At 40.8% G+C, this 22,805-nt stretch overlaps 1 protein-coding gene across 1 annotated transcript in view; it reads left to right on the top strand.

The window, feature by feature from the left end:
• GRIA3 (glutamate ionotropic receptor AMPA type subunit 3) overlaps positions 1–19,430 on the top strand; it is a 271,547-nt gene extending 252,117 nt beyond the window's left edge. Inside the window, exons 14-16 of the mRNA XM_046673901.1 lie at positions 9,494–9,608; positions 12,172–12,419; positions 17,341–19,430. Coding sequence (XP_046529857.1) covers positions 9,494–9,608; positions 12,172–12,417 — 361 coding nt within the window. The 3' untranslated portion in view covers positions 12,418–12,419; positions 17,341–19,430. The remainder of the gene's footprint in view (positions 1–9,493; positions 9,609–12,171; positions 12,420–17,340) is intronic.
• Positions 19,431–22,805: the final 3,375 nt, after the last annotated feature.

Here is a 22,805-nt window from a genome sequence, read left to right as displayed (position 1 = left end):
TAGTTGTGTTTTCTTTCACATGGGTGCTTTTAAAATACCCAAAAAGAGTTTGTTCTCTTAAGAAATTCAAACACGTTCCTATTCCTTATCACTAGCAATCTTTTTTTAAAATCCCGTGCATTTGCTTAGCAAGTCTTCTACTGAAAGACAGTGAAAAATTATACTTTAGGACAGCCCATTTCCAAATGCCCTCCGCTTCCTCTTTGGTGGTGCATAGATGAATGAGGTGGTACTGTGTTTTCCATATGTATAAATGAGATCTTCAGTTTTGTGTGTATTTCTTCTTCTTCCATGTATGTCTACAATTCTCCTCTCCTATGCCACCGTCTCTTAACCACTTCTCTTCCACACCCAGAATTCTTTGACATTCTTGGGCCTTGGGTAATGGATGTGAATCTGCATCTGCCTTTTACCTGCAACAAGATGGACCTTTTATTGGCAGGAGCCATCCCTAAAGGTAGACATTTTGGATACCCAGGGTTAAGATGGATCCCAATGACTCTTTATTGACACTGTTATGTGTGTAGGCAAGAATCATTACAGATCGATGGCACTTCCTGGGTCTTAGAAGAAGTTCCCGTGAATCACCGAGACTGGTTTGAGATCGAGGAGTAGGGTGAGTATATTATGCTCTTCGTTGGTTTGCATGTTTCTGTGCTGGTGCTGCCTCCTGCAAGTATGAAGAACCTGACGGTTTTCTTTCCTAGTAGTGACTAAATTTGCTCCTTGAACTTACTCAGGTCTTCCTCCCAAGAGCAAACCCTCACTTTCTCTCAAGTGGCTGCTTCAAGCAAGGGACATTTTTGCCTTAAGAACTGAACCAGTCCAGTGACTGCCAAAACCATTGATTTTGCCAGATGGTGTTAAAGAATAAATTCTACCACCGGAAAAAAAAATTGTAATCCAGAAAGAAAACATGTTTAAAAATTAATCCATCTAGTGATTTTTTTTTAACTGACTGCGTGGCCTTAACATGGTTTCTATGATTAGGACATGATTATTTGCCTTGGGTGTTATCCTGATAACTTGAATGTGTTTCTTATTGACAAATAATGACCAAATATCCAACAACAGAGCTACAGAAAGAGGAGCAGGAGTGAAAAGCCTGAAGGTAAGAATGCTGTTATACAATTACCAAGAGGAAAGACACCGTTGCAGGGGCAGAGTGAAATGGTGTGTGTCTATGCCCTTTCTGCCTCTCTAAGACCAAATCATTTGCTTTCCTTTCACTTGGAGAGAAGGTTATAGAACCACACTCTCTGAAAGGTAGGACAACCATGTAAAAGAAACACAAAAGATTTGAAACGATTGAAATACATTCAATGAGGGTGGGAGTTAAGATTGGTGGAACAGGGTGGGGGCAGATTTCTTTTATGGAGAACAATTGAAATCCATTCTCTTTTGACTTTCTAGAGAGCGGTATAGCATTTGGCCCTTGGCACATGAGACAAATCCTCATTGGTCAGAGCTGGCAAAAGTGTGGTCCAAGTGCTAAATTCACCTTAAAGCTTAATTTCATCTGGCCTTGAAGCAAATATTTCTCAAAATATAGACATAAGGCAATACCATACTTTGCATTTGAAAAAATAGAGAGAGACAGTAAGAGAGAGAGAGACTGACTCTGCTAGTGTGTTCTGTCTGGCATCACTGCTGGAAATGCAGATAAGTGGATGCTAGAGTGTGCGCTCCAAGAGGGTGGTATGTGCCCTAGCATGGCAACCAGATCTTTCTGGTTTCAGATCTGATATATAGACCCCATTTGTTGCAATCTATTGGCGTGTAAGCTAAGACTGATTCTTTTTCTATGGGTCATGGTCAAGGGAGGGCTATATGGGAAAAAAGAAGATGCTGGCGCCCATCAGATTAAACTCCAATGAATATTTTCATTCAGGCTAGAGTCAGGGGAATGAACTAGATATCTTCAGAAACACTTGTCATGTGAGTTTCTGGTAAAGATCAGTTTCTATCTTCTCAGTCTATGCTCTCTTTCTTGGTGTGATTGGGATAAACTAAAGAAAACACATTTATAAATAATAAAACCCAAACAAATTTGATAGTTTGAATTTTTAATGGATCTTAAAACAGAGTTTTCAAGTGAATAATATAAATTTTGTACTTGGGAAAGTATCTGTGGCCACATTCTAACCAAAACTGGCTTCTCCAGAAGCTTAGCATCTTCTCTGAGCCCCTTCTCTCTGTCAGGGACAAATTGAGAAAGAAGTCTTCCCAGACAGATTGGGTTATGTGAGGTAGTCCACAATCAATAATGATTTTGGATTCCTGTTCTAGAGGAGGAGGTTGGACAAAGGCCCAGTTTGGCAGAAATCCATCAGTGAAATTCACAACCTGTGGGATCAAGGGATCTAATACTTTGAATTCGAGAGGTTATCATTTGGAAATGCACTCGATTTACCCACATATCTCCAAGTGACTTCTGGGTCTGCTTCTTTAGCACAGATGCTCATCAATAGGTTTCAATCACTAGCATTGTTAAACCCGTAGTAAAATGACTCACAGCTTTCAACTCCTAATGTCATATGCATGCATTATTAAATTTGCTCTTTGCACTTACATTAAATTATGATCTCATTAGCAAGGAGTTAAATAGGTTTGAGCTACATTTGTGAACTACATAGATATAAATAGTCTCTCAGAGGGAGCTTCTAGCAGCTAAGCACTGCATAACAGCAAATCATTGTAGCTGCCCCTGTGGAATGAGGGTCGCTTGAGTGGCCAAAGTCCAGTAATGCCAGCAATCATATGTGCATGCTCCCAGGTTGTGGAGAAAGCTCGGGCTGACCCAGGGATAGAAGGATTGAAATAACTTAAACCCTCATTCTCTTATAATCCTGCATCCAGAAACTCCTGTGAAAAGAAATGGATAGAAAGTGTTTTTAAAGGGCTGCAGACACTAGTGTAGTCTAGGGCATATTTTGAACTGCCACAGCCTCCAACAGCTACTAAATGAAGAGGTAAATCCCTTCACTATACATTTCCCAAGGTAATCTACAGAAAATAATACAGAAGTCCTTAAAGTAAATCCTTTCATCCAGCAAAGAATCTTCTCTTGCTTGGTCATCAATTGGCTTCAACTTGATAAATCAAGACCCACCTGTGCAGAGATGTCTGTAGTTGCCTGCCTGTACATGCCTGTGATTTCCTGAGTGATGCTAGGAGTTCTCCAGAAAAGGCTAGGGAAGCAAGTGAGCGATTGGGAAAGATGGCTTGTCACCATGAAAACCTGAAATATCTTCAGTAGAAAAGCCAGTGAAAGTGAGGATGGCCTTCTTCCCTCCACTGGGCCAAAGATAATTCTCAAAAGTTGTTCAAAAGAATCACTAGGTACAAAGAAGCAAGTATTAGTAACTTGGAGTGAGGTTTGGATGAGGAATAGGGTGACAGGGTGGGCTTCCAGCTTAGGTTGTGCTAAGTTTCCATTTTCATCACCCAGATATTGTGTTGTTAGAGCAGGTTTCTAATTAACTGTGCAAATACACCACCCTTGCTCATATATTTCTTTTACTTCTCTGTGATCTCCTTGTCTTTCTCCATAACCTATATATTTGCATATATATCTATCCCTCCTAAGAGCATCACTGAAGATCTTATGGCATCATTAATTAAACAGACATTTGCTCTTTAGATGTCCCTGCTCAGAAAGGAGAAATAAAGGCATTTAGAGCAGAATATCTTAGTCTCTCAGACGGACAAATTGTACTACACCCTGGGTTTCTATATTTTGCAAGCCCGGAGCCACATCCATAGTACAAATTCTTATCTCAACCCTTCCAGGATCACAATGGTAGAATGGAGGAATCAACTTAGTCATTAATTCACAAAGCCATTTTTACTTCTTTTCCGCTATGGGGAAACTCAGCACCCTCACATCACTCTCTCCACATTTCTTTGTTCATAAGAAAGAATCCAACATGGCTCCAAACTACCTATGTTAGGTATTTCCTGAAATCAAAATTGAAAAATAAATTGGACAGTTCTTTAGAAACATATCAAAAATGTTACTTTGTTTTTTTGGAATAAACAGTTTGTACTTTCACAGGAAAAAAATGGTCTTCTTATCCTAAAGCTGTCTCCATATGTAATGTTGGCTATTGCTAACATAACTTTGAACTTTGAAATGGGGGTTTGGTACCTCCCAGGAGCGAGCCGGGAACCTAGACAACTGCCACCTGGGGCTGGATGCCTGGGATTAGTGAGCACAGTCCTTTGTAGCTGAGTTACTGCCAGGTGTGGATGGCAGAGATAAGCAAAACTTTGTATCAGCCAGTTATGTTTTCTTCAAAAATAGAACTCATTTTCAAAGCATTATGAATTACAATACTACCCCTATTAAGAAAAATAGATACCACTCAATGACTGTTCCCTACACTCAGGAATCATCATTCTGCCACAGGTCAGCACTACCTTCTCATCCTTTTCAATGACTATATAATTCACATTTGCTCTTTCTCTCTCCATCTGATCAACAACCCGTATACATTTTTATGATGTAGATGCAGTAAACCATTTTCTTCTTAGGAGAACTTTATATTGTTTTCCCTCCTGGACATTTTTTAAACAACATGGAATAAAGAGTTGGAGTTTGTAAATAGTTACTCTTTGCTTCATTTCTCATTTCTTAGGAAGCTTTGTATTTTAACAAGGAATGTTGCTCAAACTTAAAGGTTTGCAATTCTCATGGTGGAATTTCAGGTACCAGTGAGGATAATATTTTCGGACAGGGGGACGTTCCCAGACCCCGTGAAATCACATCACACAGCTCTCCTGTTCTCTCCCTAAGCCTGCTGACCCATGCCTTTGACTTGGGAGGGCTCTACACAGCAAAAGTTCATAGCAAGCCCTTCAGAAGGGAGAATACCTGACTAATTTCCATGATAGGAATCTGACCTAATTTGTTTAATTCTTTCTATTCTCTATTGAGGTGAGTACAATAAATATTTTTGACTTATAATTCTCTTAGGTGCCAGTTAAGGGCCTGCAGTAATTGCTCTGGGACATTCTCCTGGAGACATGTTGCTGCGCCACCATGAAAAGCCCCAGCTGCAAGATATGCCCTTGCCGGGTTGATAGTTTTTTGGAGTATGGTGGTCCCTAAAGAAAAAATTCGTTATGAAACATCCAATCCTGAAGAATAAAAATAAGGAGGGCTGCTACCCTTTTATGTGTTCCATTGGAAAATGCACAGTACAGAGTTAGACATATTAATTTGCCTTCTGGCCTGCCCCATAATTTGTTGTGCAGGCTTGAGTAAATTGCTTAACCTATCTGTGCCTCAATTTCTTTACTCATAAAGTAGAGATCATAAATCTGCCTTCTTAGAGTAATCATTAAACTTGACCAATAATGATTATTATTATCATAATTAGGCAAAGTACTAAGCCGAAAAACAGAATACTAAAGGAGAGTTATCTGTTCAACAAGTATTTATTTAGAGAACTATTCTAGGTGGGGATACAAATACAATAGCCATTGAGAAGCACACAGTATGGTGGGAATTATAAGACATGGGCATAAATAATAAGGCAAGGTAGAATATGAGGGAAAGGAGAGAAAATATTGGAGTGGTGAGCAAAAATGGCTTCATGGAGAAAGTGACATTTAAAATGACCAAATGCCCACCTTCCACTTTCTTTAAAATACTAAAGTGTGAGTATGTGTGTGTGTGTGTGTGTGTGTGTGTGTGTGTTGGACGGAGGGTGTCAATACATTCACTTGCTTTGGATTGGGCTAGGCAATACATCCAGTAAGGTACAGTAAGAGAGAAAATTATGTAGATAAAAGCAATTTTTCTCTGCCATTTTGGGAATTTATTCCACCCCACAGCAACGTACAGTTCTAGGAGATTTGGCCTTTAAAATACTTTCTTTTCTTGGCAGCTATCCTAACCTTGTTAAGTGGTATTATCTGTGATTTCTGATTACAGCTTTTATGCTCCTTGGCTGTGCTGCTGCTTGAAATGTTTGTTTTTCTCCTTCATTTTTATTTAAAAGTTCCCAAAAGCACATTGGTTCCCTGCCAGATTTCATAAGCCCTGTGACTTTTTTCCCAAAGACTAAACTTCTAGGAATATATCATTTGTCAGATTTCTCTCAAGTCCTGGGGCATCAGATAAGGTCTGGATGCTCTAAGGCAGGGTTTCTCAACCTCAGCACTTTTGACATCTGGGGCTTTGTTGTAGGGGGCTATCCTGTGCCTAGTAGGGTGTTTAGCAGCATCTCTGGCCTCTAGCCACTAGATGCCTATAGCACACACACACACCCAGTTGTGACAATGAAAAATGACTCCGGACATTGCCAAATGTCCCCTGGAGGACAAAATAACCCCCGATTGAGAACCACTGCGCTAAGGTGACCTCCGTTGCAACTGGGGAGGCCATGAGAGTGGAGAACAGTACCAGCCATTCTGTGGAGACCACTGGGTGACCTAAGGAATAGATAGGGCATTTGTCAGAAATAGAATGCTAAATTGCTGACATACTGAGCCTGGGTTTTGGCAAGAGTGGATGGTGGCAGCCTAGAATAGGCCCCAGCTCAGGAAAAGCCTTCCCTCCTCAAAAAACCAGTGCTCCTAAAGCTTTTTTATCCCGGGACCTCCTTCCACACTTAAAAATTATAGGGAACCCTCAAAAGGTTTGTTTATGTGTGTTATGTCTATTAATATTTACCAGATCAGAAATTGAAACTGAAGAACTTTAAAAGAATATATTCATTAATTCATTTAAAAAATAATAAACCCTATATATGCTAACGTAAATAACCTACTCTTGTGAAAAATAATGATATTTTTTCCAAAACAAAAATAAATTAGTGAGGAGTGGATTTGTTCTATGTTTTTGCAAGTCTCTTCAATATCTGGCTTAATATAAGAGAAGAGGATTCTAATTTCCGCTTTTTCATTCAATCTGTTGTGATATCACATGTCATGTAGCCTCCAGGAAACTCCACTGTACATCATGAGGTAATAAGAGTGACAAGAGCAAGGAATATCTTAGTACTATTATAAAAATAGTTTCGACTTTGCAGGCCCTCTGATGAAAGGTTTCAGGGATCCTCCAGGGGTTCTTGGACTACACTTTGAGAACCATTACTCTAAACTAACATGTCGCACTTTTATCAACCTAGCTCAATTAAGGGTTGACAAAGTTCTTTAAAACCCAGGATCTCTAAGGAGAGATCTCTATTTGGACCTCATTGTGAGTGCCTTTAATCAGACTGCTCTGTTCCTGAGATCTAGTAAGAGCAGCTGTACTGAAAAATGGAATGAAGTAATCTGAAGAACATAGTACCTTGAGGGAGGACGTGGGCTGGTAAGGGCTTAGTCAGAGAGCAGCATGAGGACACTGGGCCCTTTGCGATAAGAAAAGAGGAAGCACAGAAAGGAGGAAGGAAATGCTTTGTACTTTTTCCTGTGGTCCCAATGAAATCAGTTACCCATACGCCATTGGAAAGCATCTCCCTGCATTCTTAGCTAACTGCCATCATCCTGAGCCTGGATGCCAGTGCCTAGCTTAAGGGATAGCACTGGGGAAGAGACGGTGGTGATAAAACCAAAAATTATCAGGGGAAAAGAGAGAAGGGGAGCCAGACAGTGGGGATTAGGGGAGAAGGCAGTTCTAACACTGATCTCAGGGCCATAGATGGCCTGTCTGTCCTTTAAAAGTCTAAGACTTAAACTTTCACTGCCAATAATATCTTTTTTTTCAATAATATCTTAAAAAGGCTCAAAGTTTTATGTGACTATCTTTTGTTGCTTTGCATTCCAAGCAACTCTGGTTGGCATGTGAGAAGCCTACGTTTCTGAGCATTGATTGAAGGAACTTTAAAGTATAAAAGGACCACAATTTCCTAGTGAGATAGATACAAAATGCAGATATTCTGGCTGCCAAGCCCTGCACTAACCAAGAAAGTGTCACCTCCCTGACACTAAGGGTTTATAGCTTTTTAAATCTCAAATGCTCTGAAATTGCGTATTATTTTTAAATGATGGTACATTTCTCAGAATATCTCAAGATGAAATGGTCCCTTTGCTCTCAACAGCAAAGGGTCAGGGGTGGGCAGGAAATAGGCTTGGGGACTTGGTCTGATAGAGGCCAGATCTCTGTGACTGTAGTAAGTCTTGTCAATGACTGGATATGTTGGTGGTTCCAACTTATCCAAAATAAGCTAAGAAATTCTACAGCATGTTCATAGTTACATAAATGTGTCTGCTTTCCTCCTTGTAAATTAATGGCATTCAGAATAACATACACTGGTGTTGGCAATATTGTTCACATGAATCTGAACACACAGTAGTTTATTGCCTCATAATAGAATTATGCCACCCTCTGTATACAATGCATTTTTCAATCCAAAGTTATTAGCGGTACTTCATTTAAGATTCATTAGCTCTAGAAAGAAGAGAGGGTAAAGGTCATTATTTCCGTTTTACAGCTGAAGAAATTTCTAAGAGAGAAAATCTTTATCCTAGGACCAGTAGGGTTTCACGTATTTGCCCAGTGGCTCCAAATGCAGTCCTCATACTTTAAGAGGTGGAGCACTAGGGAGCTGTGGCCCGGCCTCCTGGGGATGTGTTAGCCTCTTACTCGTGGAAGTCTTATCTCACTGGAGCAGCCTATCTAAACTGTTCCTCTACAGTGCTACCCACAGTGGCAGAGTCACTTTGCCATTTTAGGTCATGCTGTATTAATAATCCATTTTTAAACAGTCTGGTTCACCTCTGATGATCTGAGTTAACCACAGACATATGACTGTATCAGGGAGACAGCCAGTCAGTAACTCAAAAACAATCCATAGGCCAGTTCTCTCACTGTTGAAAGTATTCCTCTTATCCAAAATTCAGAGGTCCACATTATACCTTTAATACTAAGACCAGTACGTGCGTAAGAATTCAGAGTTTGTGAAGACATGTATCATTTTCACCTGGGCAACAGATTTGTTAAATAAAGAACAACTAATCAGAGGGTGTTTTATTCACATAGCATCTATTTTCTATTCTGTTCGGATTCATCCTCTTGTCTCATTCCACATATGGAAATGCTTCCCCTTCTGACCCCGTCCCCTTCCCTACTCCTCCATAGAACTTGCTTTCTGTCTGGAAGTACAACAAGACACCCAGTTAGATCAAACCTAACACACCTCCGTCACAAAGCTACCGCAAGCTGCCGCCAACGATTGTCACTTGAGGGGAGACCCTCCTCACTACACGCAGCCTATCTGAGGAGTGCCTTTTTTTCTATCCTCATTATTTAACAGTGTGTGCCGATTACTCAAAGCGATATGGGCAGGCCCTGGTAAATATAGCGTTGCTGTAGTGTTAACTTTTTATAAGGTAATGCTCAGGTTGCCTGCAGTGTCTAAAATTACTCTGTGGCCAGGGCCCCCTGCTTTATCGCTTTCTATAGTTTTAAAGTAGTTTGAAGCTTGAATAACATAAAATAACATAATATAATGTTATTTATGTTATTTCCCACGTGAAGAACGCCTGTAAACCTTGCAGTATTGAAACTCAGTGAACAAGGCATCTTAGACAAGCTGAAAAACAAATGGTGGTACGATAAGGGGGAGTGTGGAGCCAAGGACTCCGGGAGTAAGGTCAGTCGCTGAAGGTCTTTTTGTACTGATTAGCAATCACATTTTGAACCACTGTTTATTTTCTACCCTAAAACGGCTTTCCTTCCCAACACACACTCCCTAACACAGTGGGACCCCTTTATAACACCAGCGCTAAAGGAATAAGGCAAACACTAGCCTCAGAGGCATGCCACATGACGTCAGTCATTGACTCCACAGAGCTACCGTTGTGATAAGGAAACTCAGTCTGGCCCACCACATTTCCAAAGCTGTAAAATAATGAGCTGTGTTATAAGGGGGTTTTACTGTATTTCACATTTTGAAAGTCCAAAGAGAAAATCGAACAACAACAACAACAACCAAAAAAATGAAAGATCCAGTTGTGACAGTACTTTTTCTTAACCTCTTACAGTGTCAGAGACTTTGTAGTAAACACCTTTGGTTATTGATATATTATGTCGATCCCATCTGAAAACAGTCAAAGAAATAACAAAGACTAGTCTCTGTAAGTAGAATGATTAGCCTCCTCCCAGCTGCTGTCGTTTTGAGTTCAGCCTCTATTTGGATCTCGAATCTCATTAAGTCTGTCACAGTTCTCTCTTCCAAAGGTGTCATTTGAATCTCTGTACATAATACTTTTAGAATTTAGTCGCATGCTCCTTAAGGGTACACATTGTCAGGATAACATCACATTGATAAGCATGAAACACTCTTCCCCGCCTCCTTCCTGCCCCCCTTTGCTCCCCTAAGAAAGTTCTTTTCAGTTTCAATTTTTGCCTTTCCTTTCTTTGAACTAATATTGTGGTATCGGTTAATTCATTTCATGAAATGCCACTCATTTTCCCTGTGCGGTGAACCATTTTGCTACTGGTTTTCTACATCCTACAACAGGGAATTCTGTGAAACAAATATATGGAACCTGAAACTGTTCTTGTTGCTACAGCTTATGTGGGTTATGTCAAAGGACACCTTTTCCCCATCAAATATCACATACATATAAAAATCTAATGGGAGAGGGAGGGTTACCAGAACTTGGTCCATTTCCTCATGGACTGTGGAACAGCCTTGCAGATAGCCTCACCAGCCTCCTTAAGGTGATGATTCATTTTCTCATAAGTGACAGAAATTCTTACCACTTATCTAGCTGTCATTCATCCTAGAAGAGTGACTATTTGCAAGGTTGTTATAGAGAGGAGGCACACCCATATCCCCCTTCCCTACCATGCCATTCAATTCCAATTGGCCTGTTTATTAAGGTGAACAAGTACAAGCCTGGCTCCCATGAAAATAGAATCAAGACATGGCCATATCATCTTTAAATCATACCAAGACTAGCTGAGCCACGAGTATTGAGTATCAGCAATGGCCATCATCTACTCACTGTGCTATCATTTGAATAAGATACTCAATTGAATGACTTAACAATTTGGGTATTCCATTCAATTGCATTCAGCAGCAAAATGGTTACACTCCCTCTAAAAAGACTACAAAATGCTATTTTATTTTATTTTTTTCAAAGAAAGGCTCCTGGCCCTTGGTGTGTCCTACCTCAAGGTAGGGCTCAAAGCACCAACTTTTCTCTTTCCATTGTTCAGCAGTTCAGTTTTTGCTTTTTCATACAGACAGATAGCTTAGTCAGATTTGCTGTTTGACCTGAAATTCACTGATGGGCTTCCTCAATTTCCCCCCCCTCCCCCATTTTAAATAGAAAGCAGAGACATGTAGTATATTTTAAATTATTCATTACATTCCCTGGAGTAAAAGCTGAAAATGAGCTGGATTTTTGTTTTAATCATCAGCCTCCTGGAAAACCTTTCTGATGTGTATGGAGCCAATTCAGGACCCAATGGGTCCTCCTGACAATTTCCTTCAACTCTCAGGCAGATGGAAGGGTGCCAAGTCTTTGTGCTGCACCCTTGTTCCAGCAACACAAAGACTTGCTGCCCTGAGGATATGTATTTATCAGCTGGTCCCCAAAGGGAACAATTTCTCAGCCACTGGGAGAAAAGGGAAATTTAATCCTTTTTAAACAAACCCTGTGAAATAACTCCCCAGACAAGAATATCAGGACTCTCTAATATTCTCACCTGGTGTCTTAAAGACTGGTTGTTGACGAGTTTGTCACAGGAAGAACAAGGAAGAAAGGGGTGTTGCGGGGCAGAGAGGGGAAAGAGTGCTTCAAGTTCCCAAATGAAAAGAGTGTTACATTTATAGAGATTATGTCACTGCTCAACTCTGGCAAATGGTGTTTATTGAGGCTGGTTTATTGTGCTTGTGTTTACTCTTTTGCTCCCATGGCCAAGTGCTGTGTTTTATTTGGTTATTGACACCATTTTGAGGTACTAGAGGATTGAAAGAGTCAAAATAAAGGAACATTTAGGTGAGGATTACAAAATCAACAGAAGCACAATCTACCATTTTGCTGGCCATTGTGAAACATCAGGCAGTTGCCAGAATTGAATCATAACACATCAATGTTTAGTTATTTTACAACTTAGAACTATCCTATACTGTTGTAATGGATTATAATGTCCCATTGCCTTTGTTTTCCCCAAGAACTAATCACGTTGTTCATTTCTCTTAGGACAAGACCAGCGCTCTGAGCCTGAGCAATGTGGCGGGCGTTTTCTATATACTTGTCGGAGGTCTGGGGCTGGCCATGATGGTGGCTTTGATAGAATTCTGTTACAAATCACGGGCAGAGTCCAAACGCATGAAACTCACAAAGAACACCCAAAACTTTAAGCCTGCTCCTGCCACCAACACTCAAAATTACGCTACATACAGAGAAGGCTACAACGTGTATGGAACAGAGAGTGTTAAGATCTAGGGGTACGGTTAAGGTCTAGTAAACTAATCAGCCTTACATTACTGTTTGTTAATCTCTTTCTTTTTTCTTCTTTCTTTGTTTTTTTGGTTTGGTTTATTGTTTCAAGCATTGTCTACTCTTTGCAACCATTTGATTCTTTGAAAACAATGGTTGTGCTTTCTTATTAGGCGGTGGTGCTTTCCTAATAGCATAGTTGTTATTAAATTGTGGTCTGTGACCCAAAAGGGAAAAAAATTCTCTAGAGCAGTGCTGTTCAACAGAAATATTTGTGAGTCACATATGTGAACCACACATGTAGTTTTAAATGCTCTAGTAGCCACAGTTTAAAAAGTAACACGAGTGAAATTAATAATATATTTTATTTAATCCAAAATACCATTCCAACATATTATCAGTATAAAAATGATGGGACGTTTTACATTCATTTCTTCATACTAAATCTTAACAATATGGGGTGTATTTTATACTTATGGCACATCTCCACTCATACTAGCCACATATCAAGTGTTCAATAGTCACATGTGGCTAGTGACTACCGTATTGGACAGTGCAGCTCTAGAGAAAGCAGCTGCTCTGGTGCTGATGTTACAGTGAGGTATGAAAGTGGGGCACTGCCACCTGGAGAAATGCAGTGTTTCCACAGGGGAGTGGTGGTTCTCTTAAGTGTAAGCTTGAGACGATTTCTTTAATCTTTGAGTTCCTTTGTTGTCCCTTTCTTGGAACTGATGTTCAGGTAAGTGTCTCCCAAAGAACAGTCTAGGCTCCCTGCTGCTGGCTGCCCTCAAATTCATACTTAGATGAACCTAACTGATGCCACCTTGACTCTGGCAGCTACAGCCACATCCTCCCCCCGCCCCACCTCCAATAACTCAGACGTGTTCAAAGGCAAGCTTGAATTAGGATAACATCTCCATTCTGGAAGTGTTTAAAAGAATATAGTCTTGTTACCTTCAAGTGCATCTGTCATCACTAACACACCTATCTGAAGTGGAACAGGATAATTAGCAACTTCATAGCCCTTATTTTAGGGGGGGAGATTTTTTGCGTCAGTGTCAATGTGCTTGCATCTCTACAAATGCATTTGTATTTTGACCTCCTTATATTTCACATTGTAGATCTAAATTCAGCCAATTTTAAATAATATTTCATCTGAATAAATCATGCGTCTTCACCATGGAAAGCTATCTTGTTTGATGAAGTTGCTGGTTGTTCTTTCCTGCTACAGACTGGGGCCTTTTGCCACAACATACTCAGTACGCTGAACTAACCCACTAACAAAGTGTTCCCATTGCACTGTAGAATGTATAATACATGAATTCATCTGTAGTCAGCATTGTTTGCATGCAAGCATTCAATGTTCCAGTGTGCTTAAAATATTTTACTCCTGAGTAGGTTATATAGGTCCATTACAATTTGGGGCACGTTATTTGCTTTTTCATAGGATAGTACATGAGTAATTTCAGCCTAGCTTAATTATCCTAAATTCTGAGATACTGGCATCCAAAGAAATAATACACCTTAAATCTGCTTAGCAGTTTTCCAAGTGCTCTCCCATCTCATTTGAGATAATGGGTCAGAAAGTATTTTCCCTTTCAGGTAACTAAGACCCAGCCACATCAAGTTATTTGCTCAAGGCAACATAACTAGATAGTGGCAGTTCCGAGACTAGAACCCAGCCCTTCTTCCTCCTATAGCTATATTCTTTACTAAACCAGGCTGCCTCCAGCCACCCATGGCATGGTAGTCTGCAGGAACCTTGAAACCCCAAGGGGATCCTGTCAAATGGAGAGCAGATACTAAAGCTATGTTTACCAAAAAAGTCCTGTTTACAAAAAAGTCTTGAGGGGCTTCACCGAGGCTCTGTATGCCCCACTTCCTATGTACTTGATATGAGGTTATATATTCAATCACTCCTACTTTCCCCAGAAAGAATCTTTCTGAAACAGAAGGGTATCAGGGCTCAGGGTCACATGGCCTCCAGACTCTCTTTATTATCAGCCATTCTATCTGAGAATCTAGGTCCCTACTCCCCAACTGCTGTAACCTCAGTCTCTTGTTAAAGCCCCAGAGCAGAGCTTCTCAAATGTCAATGTGCATGTGAATCACCTGGGGATCTCATAAAGGTGCAGATCCTGATTCAGCAGGTCTGGAATGGGGCCTGAGAGTCTACATTTTTCACAAGCTCCAAGGTCATGTTGATGCTGCTGGTCCAGGGAGTAGTAAGCTTCTAGAGACAATTATCTCAGAGCATGTAACTGAAGGAAAGAAAGAAAGGAAGGAACGGGAAAGGGAGGGAGGAAGGGAGGCAGGGAGGGAAGGAAAGAGAGAAAGGGAGGCCGAGACAGAGAGAGAAGGAAAGAAAAATAGAACAAACAGAAGGAAGGAAGGAAAAGGGAAAGAAAAAAACTGAGATCAGCAAACCTTTGGGTAGAACGTTGCAGTCCTAAAGTAGAGGCCCAGAACATCAAACCTGGGGGAAGAGCCTCAGAAATGAACTTGCCACAACTTCTGGCTCTCTGGCTTTCCTGTAGTCATTTCAGTTGATCCATTTTGTGAAGCAAAATTCAGGAAAATTGAGGCAAAAATAACATTTTAATAGACATTGATGCCAATGTGGTTACAGCACAGTTAGCTAGCCCCTTGGCAAACCTGGGAAACCTGGGAAATGTCTCTGCAAACAAATCTGTCTTCCAAGCCTGTGTGAAATCTCCAGACAAGAAGGAAAAGCCTTGGAAGATGCCGGAAAAACCTTACATGTGTCAGTCCAGAGGCACAAAGCAGGCTGAGCAGGAAACAGAAAACTCTCTGCCGTCCTCAGCCAATTTGGTGAGGTAGTATTAGGAGAATGCTGGTTAAATGAAGGGTGAACTCTTCAATCATTCATCTTTTATTTCCCAAAAAGTTCTGGAATATCTCTTATGTGACTTCTAATTTGTTACCCAGTTACCAGGCTTCCAGTTCTGAGTTGGCCTAAATCTGTCAGGGTCTATTCAGGGCCACAGAGATGGAAAGACATCCTGAGATTTTACTTTTATTGCTAATTATCAGATCCAGCCTTGGGAGTTTATGGTACCAGTAATTCTTCAGGAAGAATGACTCAAGGACAACTCACCTGCAAAAATATGATCCAGGTGAAATCTACTTAATAAAAAGGCATCCTTGAAAGAGGAGGGGGTCATCTCTCATTTTATATGGATCAGAGTAGAGTCAGGATTATTGGACTCACTGTGGGAACACGTGCCTCAGCCTCAGATACAGCACCCACTAGGGAGCAGATAGCCTCTTGACTATCTGCTGCCTCTCTGCCTTACTGACCAAGCACTGGAGGTGTGGCCCAAGCATGCCTTGGCAAATGAGCAACTGCCAAGTATTCCAAATTCACTGCACCCTAGGGTTGACTCTGTTTATTGTTCTAAGAAATTCTTTCCAGTTTTTCATTACTGTTCACAGCTACTTCTGGCTTCTTTGTTTTTTTCAATGATATTTTTGAAATTCTCACTTTCAAGACCTCAAGATGCTTGGAGTTAAGGAAAAAGATTTTCATGTTTCTTCTAAGATGGTTCTATTTAGTCTTCCTAGAAAATATTAACTTTGTTCATGCAGCCCATTTTCAAAGTGATCAATTTTCCTTCTGCAGCTTATGTGCATAGACATTCTTGCTGCGGCTGTTTTCCCATAAGAGGTCATCTTATGTTAAATGGAAAACACATTCTGGATAACTGAGGTAGTGATGTTCTTTGTCCCCAGATGACTTTTACTTCAGTGACAGTACTTCATCTATCCCTATTTAAAAGCAGGAAACTGAGGCATTGAGAGATTAGGAGGCTTTCCCAAAGTTACACAGCTAGCTAATGACATGCCGAGGCCAATGAAGAGAGAGAAGGGGACTCTGATTTTTCTGCTATTGATATAAAATTTCTCCAAGCTTCTGGGATAGATATGACTCAGGACTCTAAGGATTCCAAGGAAGAGGTTTACCAACTTCCATGTTAGTCTTATTCTGTCTTCTTTGGGGCTTTTGGCCTTCAGCAGTGTCTTTGACATTCTTCTTACAGATACTTTTATTCCAAGGCCAGTGGTAGAAAATGATTATGTCATTCCTTTGGGACGAAATTCACTGTTAGCTCAGGAGGAAAAAGATGGGTCCCATTAGCGTAGAAGGAAAGGAGGGAGAGGAGGGATGTGAGCTTGAAGAGGAGGGAGGAAAGGGGCCTTGAGTTTTCAGAGTCGGGGCAAATAAATCCCGCGCACTAGTTAATGCCTCCAAGAGGAGGGCAGCATCAGCATCTTAATCAGGCCCACAGTATTAGGGCAAAGACCCTGTAGATGCCAAGCCCCTGCACGGGTATCACTGTTCTGGCCTCTTCCTGGAATGTGCTGTCTCTTTAAAGTCCGTGTGCTATTTTCAGACTTTAATAACTAAGGTTGTAGGTATTAAGAGAAACAAAGTGTCACCTTTCCAGCAATGAGCAGCAAATTTTCTTCTCACAGTCAGATGGATTTCAATCGAGCAAGCCATAGAACACTGTTTACTCTCTGTCCCAGACAAACAGTCCTTTGTCACAGGTTCTGCAATCAGAAGGCACTCTGTAGGTAGTAGTCCTGAATATCTCTATTTAAATGCTACTTTCTAGTATACCTACATCCTAAGTGATTCATGTTTTGAGTTAGACTTCACGCAAGGCCTGTATATTCCTTAGTCCAATGCATAGTAGAGAACGAACCTGATTTAACCGATTGCAAAGCATTTGCATCAGGTGAAAGAATTTAAACAGACCTGTTGCCAAAAGCCAGATGCAAACCAGAGATGCCAGTTTGAGGAAACAGCCGCAGTTCTTGTCCAAGACAGACTGAGCCATAATAAACTTGTCAATTCCCAATAGAAGGCCCATTCAAATTTAGACTTCCCCCTTGCCTTTGCAGATCCCTTCCCACTGGAGGCGTGTGACAAGAGGATCACCGAACACGTGGCTGCTTCAAGGATCCTGAGCCAGACTTCACTCTCCTTGGTGTCCGGCATGACACGAATATTGCTGATGGTGCAATGACCTTTCAATAGGAAAAACTGATTTTTTTTTCCTTCAGTGCCTTATGGAACACTCTGAGACTCGCGACAATGCAAACCATCATTGAAATCTTTTTGCTTTGCTTGAAAAAAATTAAAATAAAACCAACAAAAAAATGGACATGCAAGATTCCAGTATGCGAAAAAAATCTTATTAAAAAATCAGTTCAACAAAAGCCATTCTTTGATACCACTGCACAGTAAACAAACACCATGTTCTTTAATACACTCACACACAAATTTAAAATTCCAATTCAGCAAATAGGCCCATCTTAGCTAAAATAATTCCTCCTGATAAAAAAAAAAATCTCTGACTGTGTTTGGGAAGACAGACTGGCATTTCTCCTAGGATCTGCTGACCAGATGTTTTTGGTATTTCCTGTGGGTGGTGATGTTCTGTGCACCCTATTTACTTTCAACGTTACTGAAATGTGTATATCTTTAGAATGTAAATGCAACATTTAAGAAAATTCAAACACTTTGGAAAAGGGACTAAACGGTGACTTCTCTGTGTTCTTGAAATGGTTTCGTGAAAATGCTTTGATAACTTCCCACTCGATGAAGGGATTAACAGAGCTTTCGAAATTGGCGTTTGTGTGTAGCAAGGGACGGGGCACTATCAGGCATACCTCACGGTGCTTTCCTAAAACGGATCCCGGAGCTTTCCAAGAAGCCTGGAATTTCAGCTCACAGATCTGTTTTTCTTGCTTCAGTGTGCATTTTAAGTCAATATAGCTGAGTATTTAGCATTGAGGTGAGGGAAATGCTGCCTATACTCCCAAATGTGTTTAGAATATCTTTCTCAGAAACAACACTGTGTTTAGCTCTGCTTTCTCTGCTAAGTATGCCTTTCAAGTGTACACCACGGAGACAGGACCGCATTGCAGGGCGGGCCAGTGAGTTCAGACCACAGTTCTCAATCTGACTTTACTCTTGCTGGGTCTGTCTTACCAGCTGTTGCCTGTTGTTGCCCGTGGCTCTCCGTCAGACTGCATGTGTCCTTTTCTAGTTTGCAAAGACTAAAATGCATTCCCAAACCTACGCTAAACTGAGGGCCTCAGCATCACTCCCAGGTCCTTGCTTGGAGCAGTCTCTCTACTGACTCAGAAGATCACTCCACTGCTCCACGGGCTATCAAGTAACTAGTTGCGTACCTGCCGTTGGCGTCATCAGACCAGTCAAAGGAAATAGTCTCCGCTCACTAATTACCTCCTATATAACGACATATGCTTTCTGTAGTTCAGTAGTTTGCTCTCATCAGTGATGTGCATTGGGAAGTTTCCAGACTGTAAAAACTAGGAGCTTGAAGTCATTTTCCAAGTGTGACCTTTAGATGCTTAGTTGACTCACTGAACATTTTGCTCTTGTCTTCAGAAAAGAAAGGAAGAAGTCTCGTTCCAACGAAACGTTTCCAGAAAAGTGTAATATAAACTTTCATTCCAAAAATTGTGTCATAAGCGAATAACTCACTTGTCAAATTTTAAATGGTATTGAACAAAAAAAAGAAAGCTGTTGTGTTTTTGTTTTGTTTTGTTTTCATGAAACTGTGATTTTCAACTTCTGAATGCTATAATGTCCCAGCGCGGGAAGCTAACGCTGTGCGAATATGAAGTTGTATAAAACAAACCAACCAACCTACACACAAACATTTTCATAGGCACTGTATAAAGAGAAATGTATGTTTATTGACTCAAATCAGTTTTTCAGAGAGGAAACTTCACTAAGAATGAAGAGGCGGGTAAATTGGTTTGTTATTTTTTAAAAATTTGCATGTTTAAAAAAACATTGATTGCTTCAAATTTCTGCTACTAACTTCAAGCTATGGGAGTTTGGCGGTAGTCACTTGAGGATTTTTTTTTCCAATTCTTTTCTTTTTGTTGTTAAAGCTGTACTTCAGTGAACAGAAAAATTGCCAAGCAAACTAATGGCTGTAAAAGCGTAAATTGCATGTGTGGGCATAAATTACGGAGCCTCATTGCCATGAGGTATTGTACAAAGTTTTAATACATTTTGTAAATAAAGTTGTAAAGAAAGAATTCTGTTTCTATGCTTTGACTAACTGCTTAAAATTTACTCGGATGCAGGTGCCAAGGAATTATTATTCACTAATTTACTTCCTACCAGAAGCTTTGCCAATGCCTGAACAGTTACCTTACTGGTGATTTTCACAAAGGATTATGCCTCTCCTCACCCCAACTGCAACTGTAGTCAGACTCAGACGCCTCAACCTAAATGGAGCTGTACCACCAAAACCTTAGATTAGGTTTGTCTGGATCACCAACAGTGAGATGGTGTCTACAAACAGCAAGAAGCACGCCTTCATATGCAAAGGAGGAAAAGTTTGACTTCAGGGCCTCCCATTCCCATTCTTTGTCTCTTCCACCCTTTGGGACCCTCTGCTCAGAGGCCTGTCTTGACCCTAACCTTGGTCCCCAATCCTCCCATCTCCAGATCTGACCTCCCAAGAAAGTGCTCAAACTTGCGACTGACGAACCTCAAAAACATTTCCAATTACTTTCCCATGTCATCACAAAGTATATGTCCTAGTACTCTTAGTTAATTGGCTCAGTTTTGTGTTGCTGCCTCAATGACTGCTAACAACTTAATGTCCCATTGGAAAAGCTTAATTCCACCAAGGGTCACTGATCTGGGAGGTGGGGGAAAAAATAACAACTTTAGGACTATACTGATTTTAGAATGTTTCTGAGAGAGAAACAAAAGGCTAATGATCTAGTCTGATTTGTAAATTCTAAACATGGAATACAGTTTGATCCAATAAATAAAGCAAGTGTTTAAATATAGAACATAGAAAACGGGGATAATGACTGGAGGAAAGGGAAGGGGATAATTCGCAACTGAGCCAGAAAAGAAGAAAAGTGCAGTTGAGATGCTAGAGGGATAAAGAAAGAAAGATATCTGGGGTTAGGGAGCTAGGGAACAAGGAACAGAAGGCCTTGGAGAGGAAGAAAAACCAGAGTGGGAAAGGAAAACTCGAAGATTCTGGAGTGTAGGCTGATAGAAACACACTGTGGTTAATTTGGTCTGTAAGCTTCAGCATATTACTACCATTTCCACTGTCCTCTGAAATGCTGATTAGCTGGTAAACCATCACACTTTATAACTCGTCAATTGCTTTCCTTTTCTTTGATTAGGACACCCATAGCAGTCCCACCAGAAGAGAACTGATTCTCTAAGGGAGCAGATTCAGTGACTAGATTAGAGGGATGGTCCCCTTGGTGGCTGATGAAATCAATTCAAGTACCAAATGATGTCCCTGGATCTTCCAAAATAGTAGATTTCTATTTTAACAGGAACTCCAATTTCTTACCCCAAAAGAGAAGCTCCTCGTAGGTGCTGTGGCAGACTATAGTGGAGTGTAATTTTGGTTCAGGTGGGGTTTGGTTTTTTTTCCTCCTTGGAGAAAGGAGGAAGCAAAAGGAGTACTTTTCGTCGTTCTCAAATTAGACTGTAGGTAGCTATATATCTTGCTGACACATAGGGTCAGCCTTGCCAACCAGGTCTACAAAAAGCTCTTGAGCTTCAAATGTCACACTCCCCCAGTGGACAAAAGGAGAACGCCTCTTGGTCTCTGCATTGATTTTCTTGCCTGTCAAGACTCACATCTGATCACGGTCTGTCTATAGTACAATCTTCAAACAGGAAGGGCAAATGTATTTAGGGGAACCTTGGTAACATCATGGAAGAAATGGTGCTGCAAGTCACATTCCTGATATTGGGTCAGGGGAAAGCGTTGACTGTGACTTCAGGAGATGAACACAGAGGAGGAGGAGGACAAATTGAGAAGCAAGAAGCAAAACTGTTATTCCTCAGAATTCCAACTCAGGAAAGCAGAAGATGCATTAATATGCTCTATCATAAGGGTCAGAAACCAGTTATACCTCCAAAACTTATTAACCGTTGGAGAGTTACTTTCAAAACCTGAGCCAGCTATGCAGCTACTCTGGGGACATACCTCTCCCCTCTTATTTTCACTCTGTTGGACTGGTCTTCCTGGGCACCAATTTATTATCAGATCACTTGGCAGATATGCCACTCAGCAGCAATTTATCTGCATTCCATTGTGGGCACACATAGAACTTAGCATCCCATCAGGAAATCGCTTGTGAATCTGGGGCACTGGAAAGACTTACAGTTTCACCTCTATCATTCTGGATTGAAAGAAAGGCAAGGTCTTGGAAGAGAGTGATGGGTGGCACTGAAAATTAATGAAACTTGCCTCTAGAACTGAAAGTGAAAGAATGAGGTGCCAGGAGACTTCCTGTACATCTAAGACTAGGAGTCATAGACAAGACATTTATATTCAGTGAAGACACAGGGCACTTGAACTTTCTCGAAAGGCTCCCTGGGAGAGCACTGTTGTTAGGAGAGGATAGAGGGAGGTATTATAGAGGGTCTGTCATTGTCCCAAGCCTACTGACACTGTTATGCTTCAAAAGCTGTAAGCCTTTTCAACTGAGGAATCATACCCAGCCCCTTTAAGCCTCTAGCCACTGAGAACCTCAGAATGAGTGCTTTTCTGCCAGCCTGCCTGCCCTCTGTGCAGGGCATATTTGCTTATTTGTTGACTCACGATGCCTGAGCTATAAAAGTGTAAAAGAACCTGCAATGACAGCTTAAGAAATAATCCTCTCCCCATGTCAGCAGCTTTGGCAAAACTACCCCTGCAGTGGTTTCATTGAGCTTCAATCCTGTAGCATAATGGTTGATTTAAATTTTTCCTAATAAATATTCATTATCTTGAACAAGTCAATTAAAACGCTGGCAGCAGCTCACAAAAAGCTTGAAGGTAGGCAGATGGGGGAAACAATTTTACAAATATTCCAAAACGTTCTTCCCCCATGAGAGTGCTGGTTTTCTTGAAAAACTAGAAAACCTCTCTAAACCTGGGAAAGCCCCCTAAGACCCACATTTTCCGCCATTTACAGTATAGCTTCAGAAAAGCTTATTATACCCCATCTCCTCTTTCTTAATTGTACTATGGTTTCTGCCCCACCACTCTACAGGAACTGCTCTTGCCAAGGTCATCAATAAACTGTAATCCATATTTTATAGCAAGGGATGGCAAACTTTGGCCCACAGGCTAAATCTGGCCACCACCTGTTTTTGTTAATAAAGTTTTACTAGAACACAGCCACACCTGTTCATTTACATATCGTCTATAACTGCTTTCACCTTACACTGGCAGAATTGAGTAGCTGCAGCAGTACTGCCCACAAAGTCTAGAATATTAACTAACGTGCTCTCTACAGAAAAAGTTTGGTAACCCCTACTTTACCCTACTTGGTAGTCATTATCTTATTTG

This window comes from Equus quagga, chromosome 10 (assembly GCF_021613505.1).
Source record: "Equus quagga isolate Etosha38 chromosome 10, UCLA_HA_Equagga_1.0, whole genome shotgun sequence".
Taxonomy (NCBI): Eukaryota; Metazoa; Chordata; class Mammalia; order Perissodactyla; family Equidae; genus Equus; species Equus quagga.
This window is presented reverse-complemented; position numbering and strand designations above follow the sequence as displayed.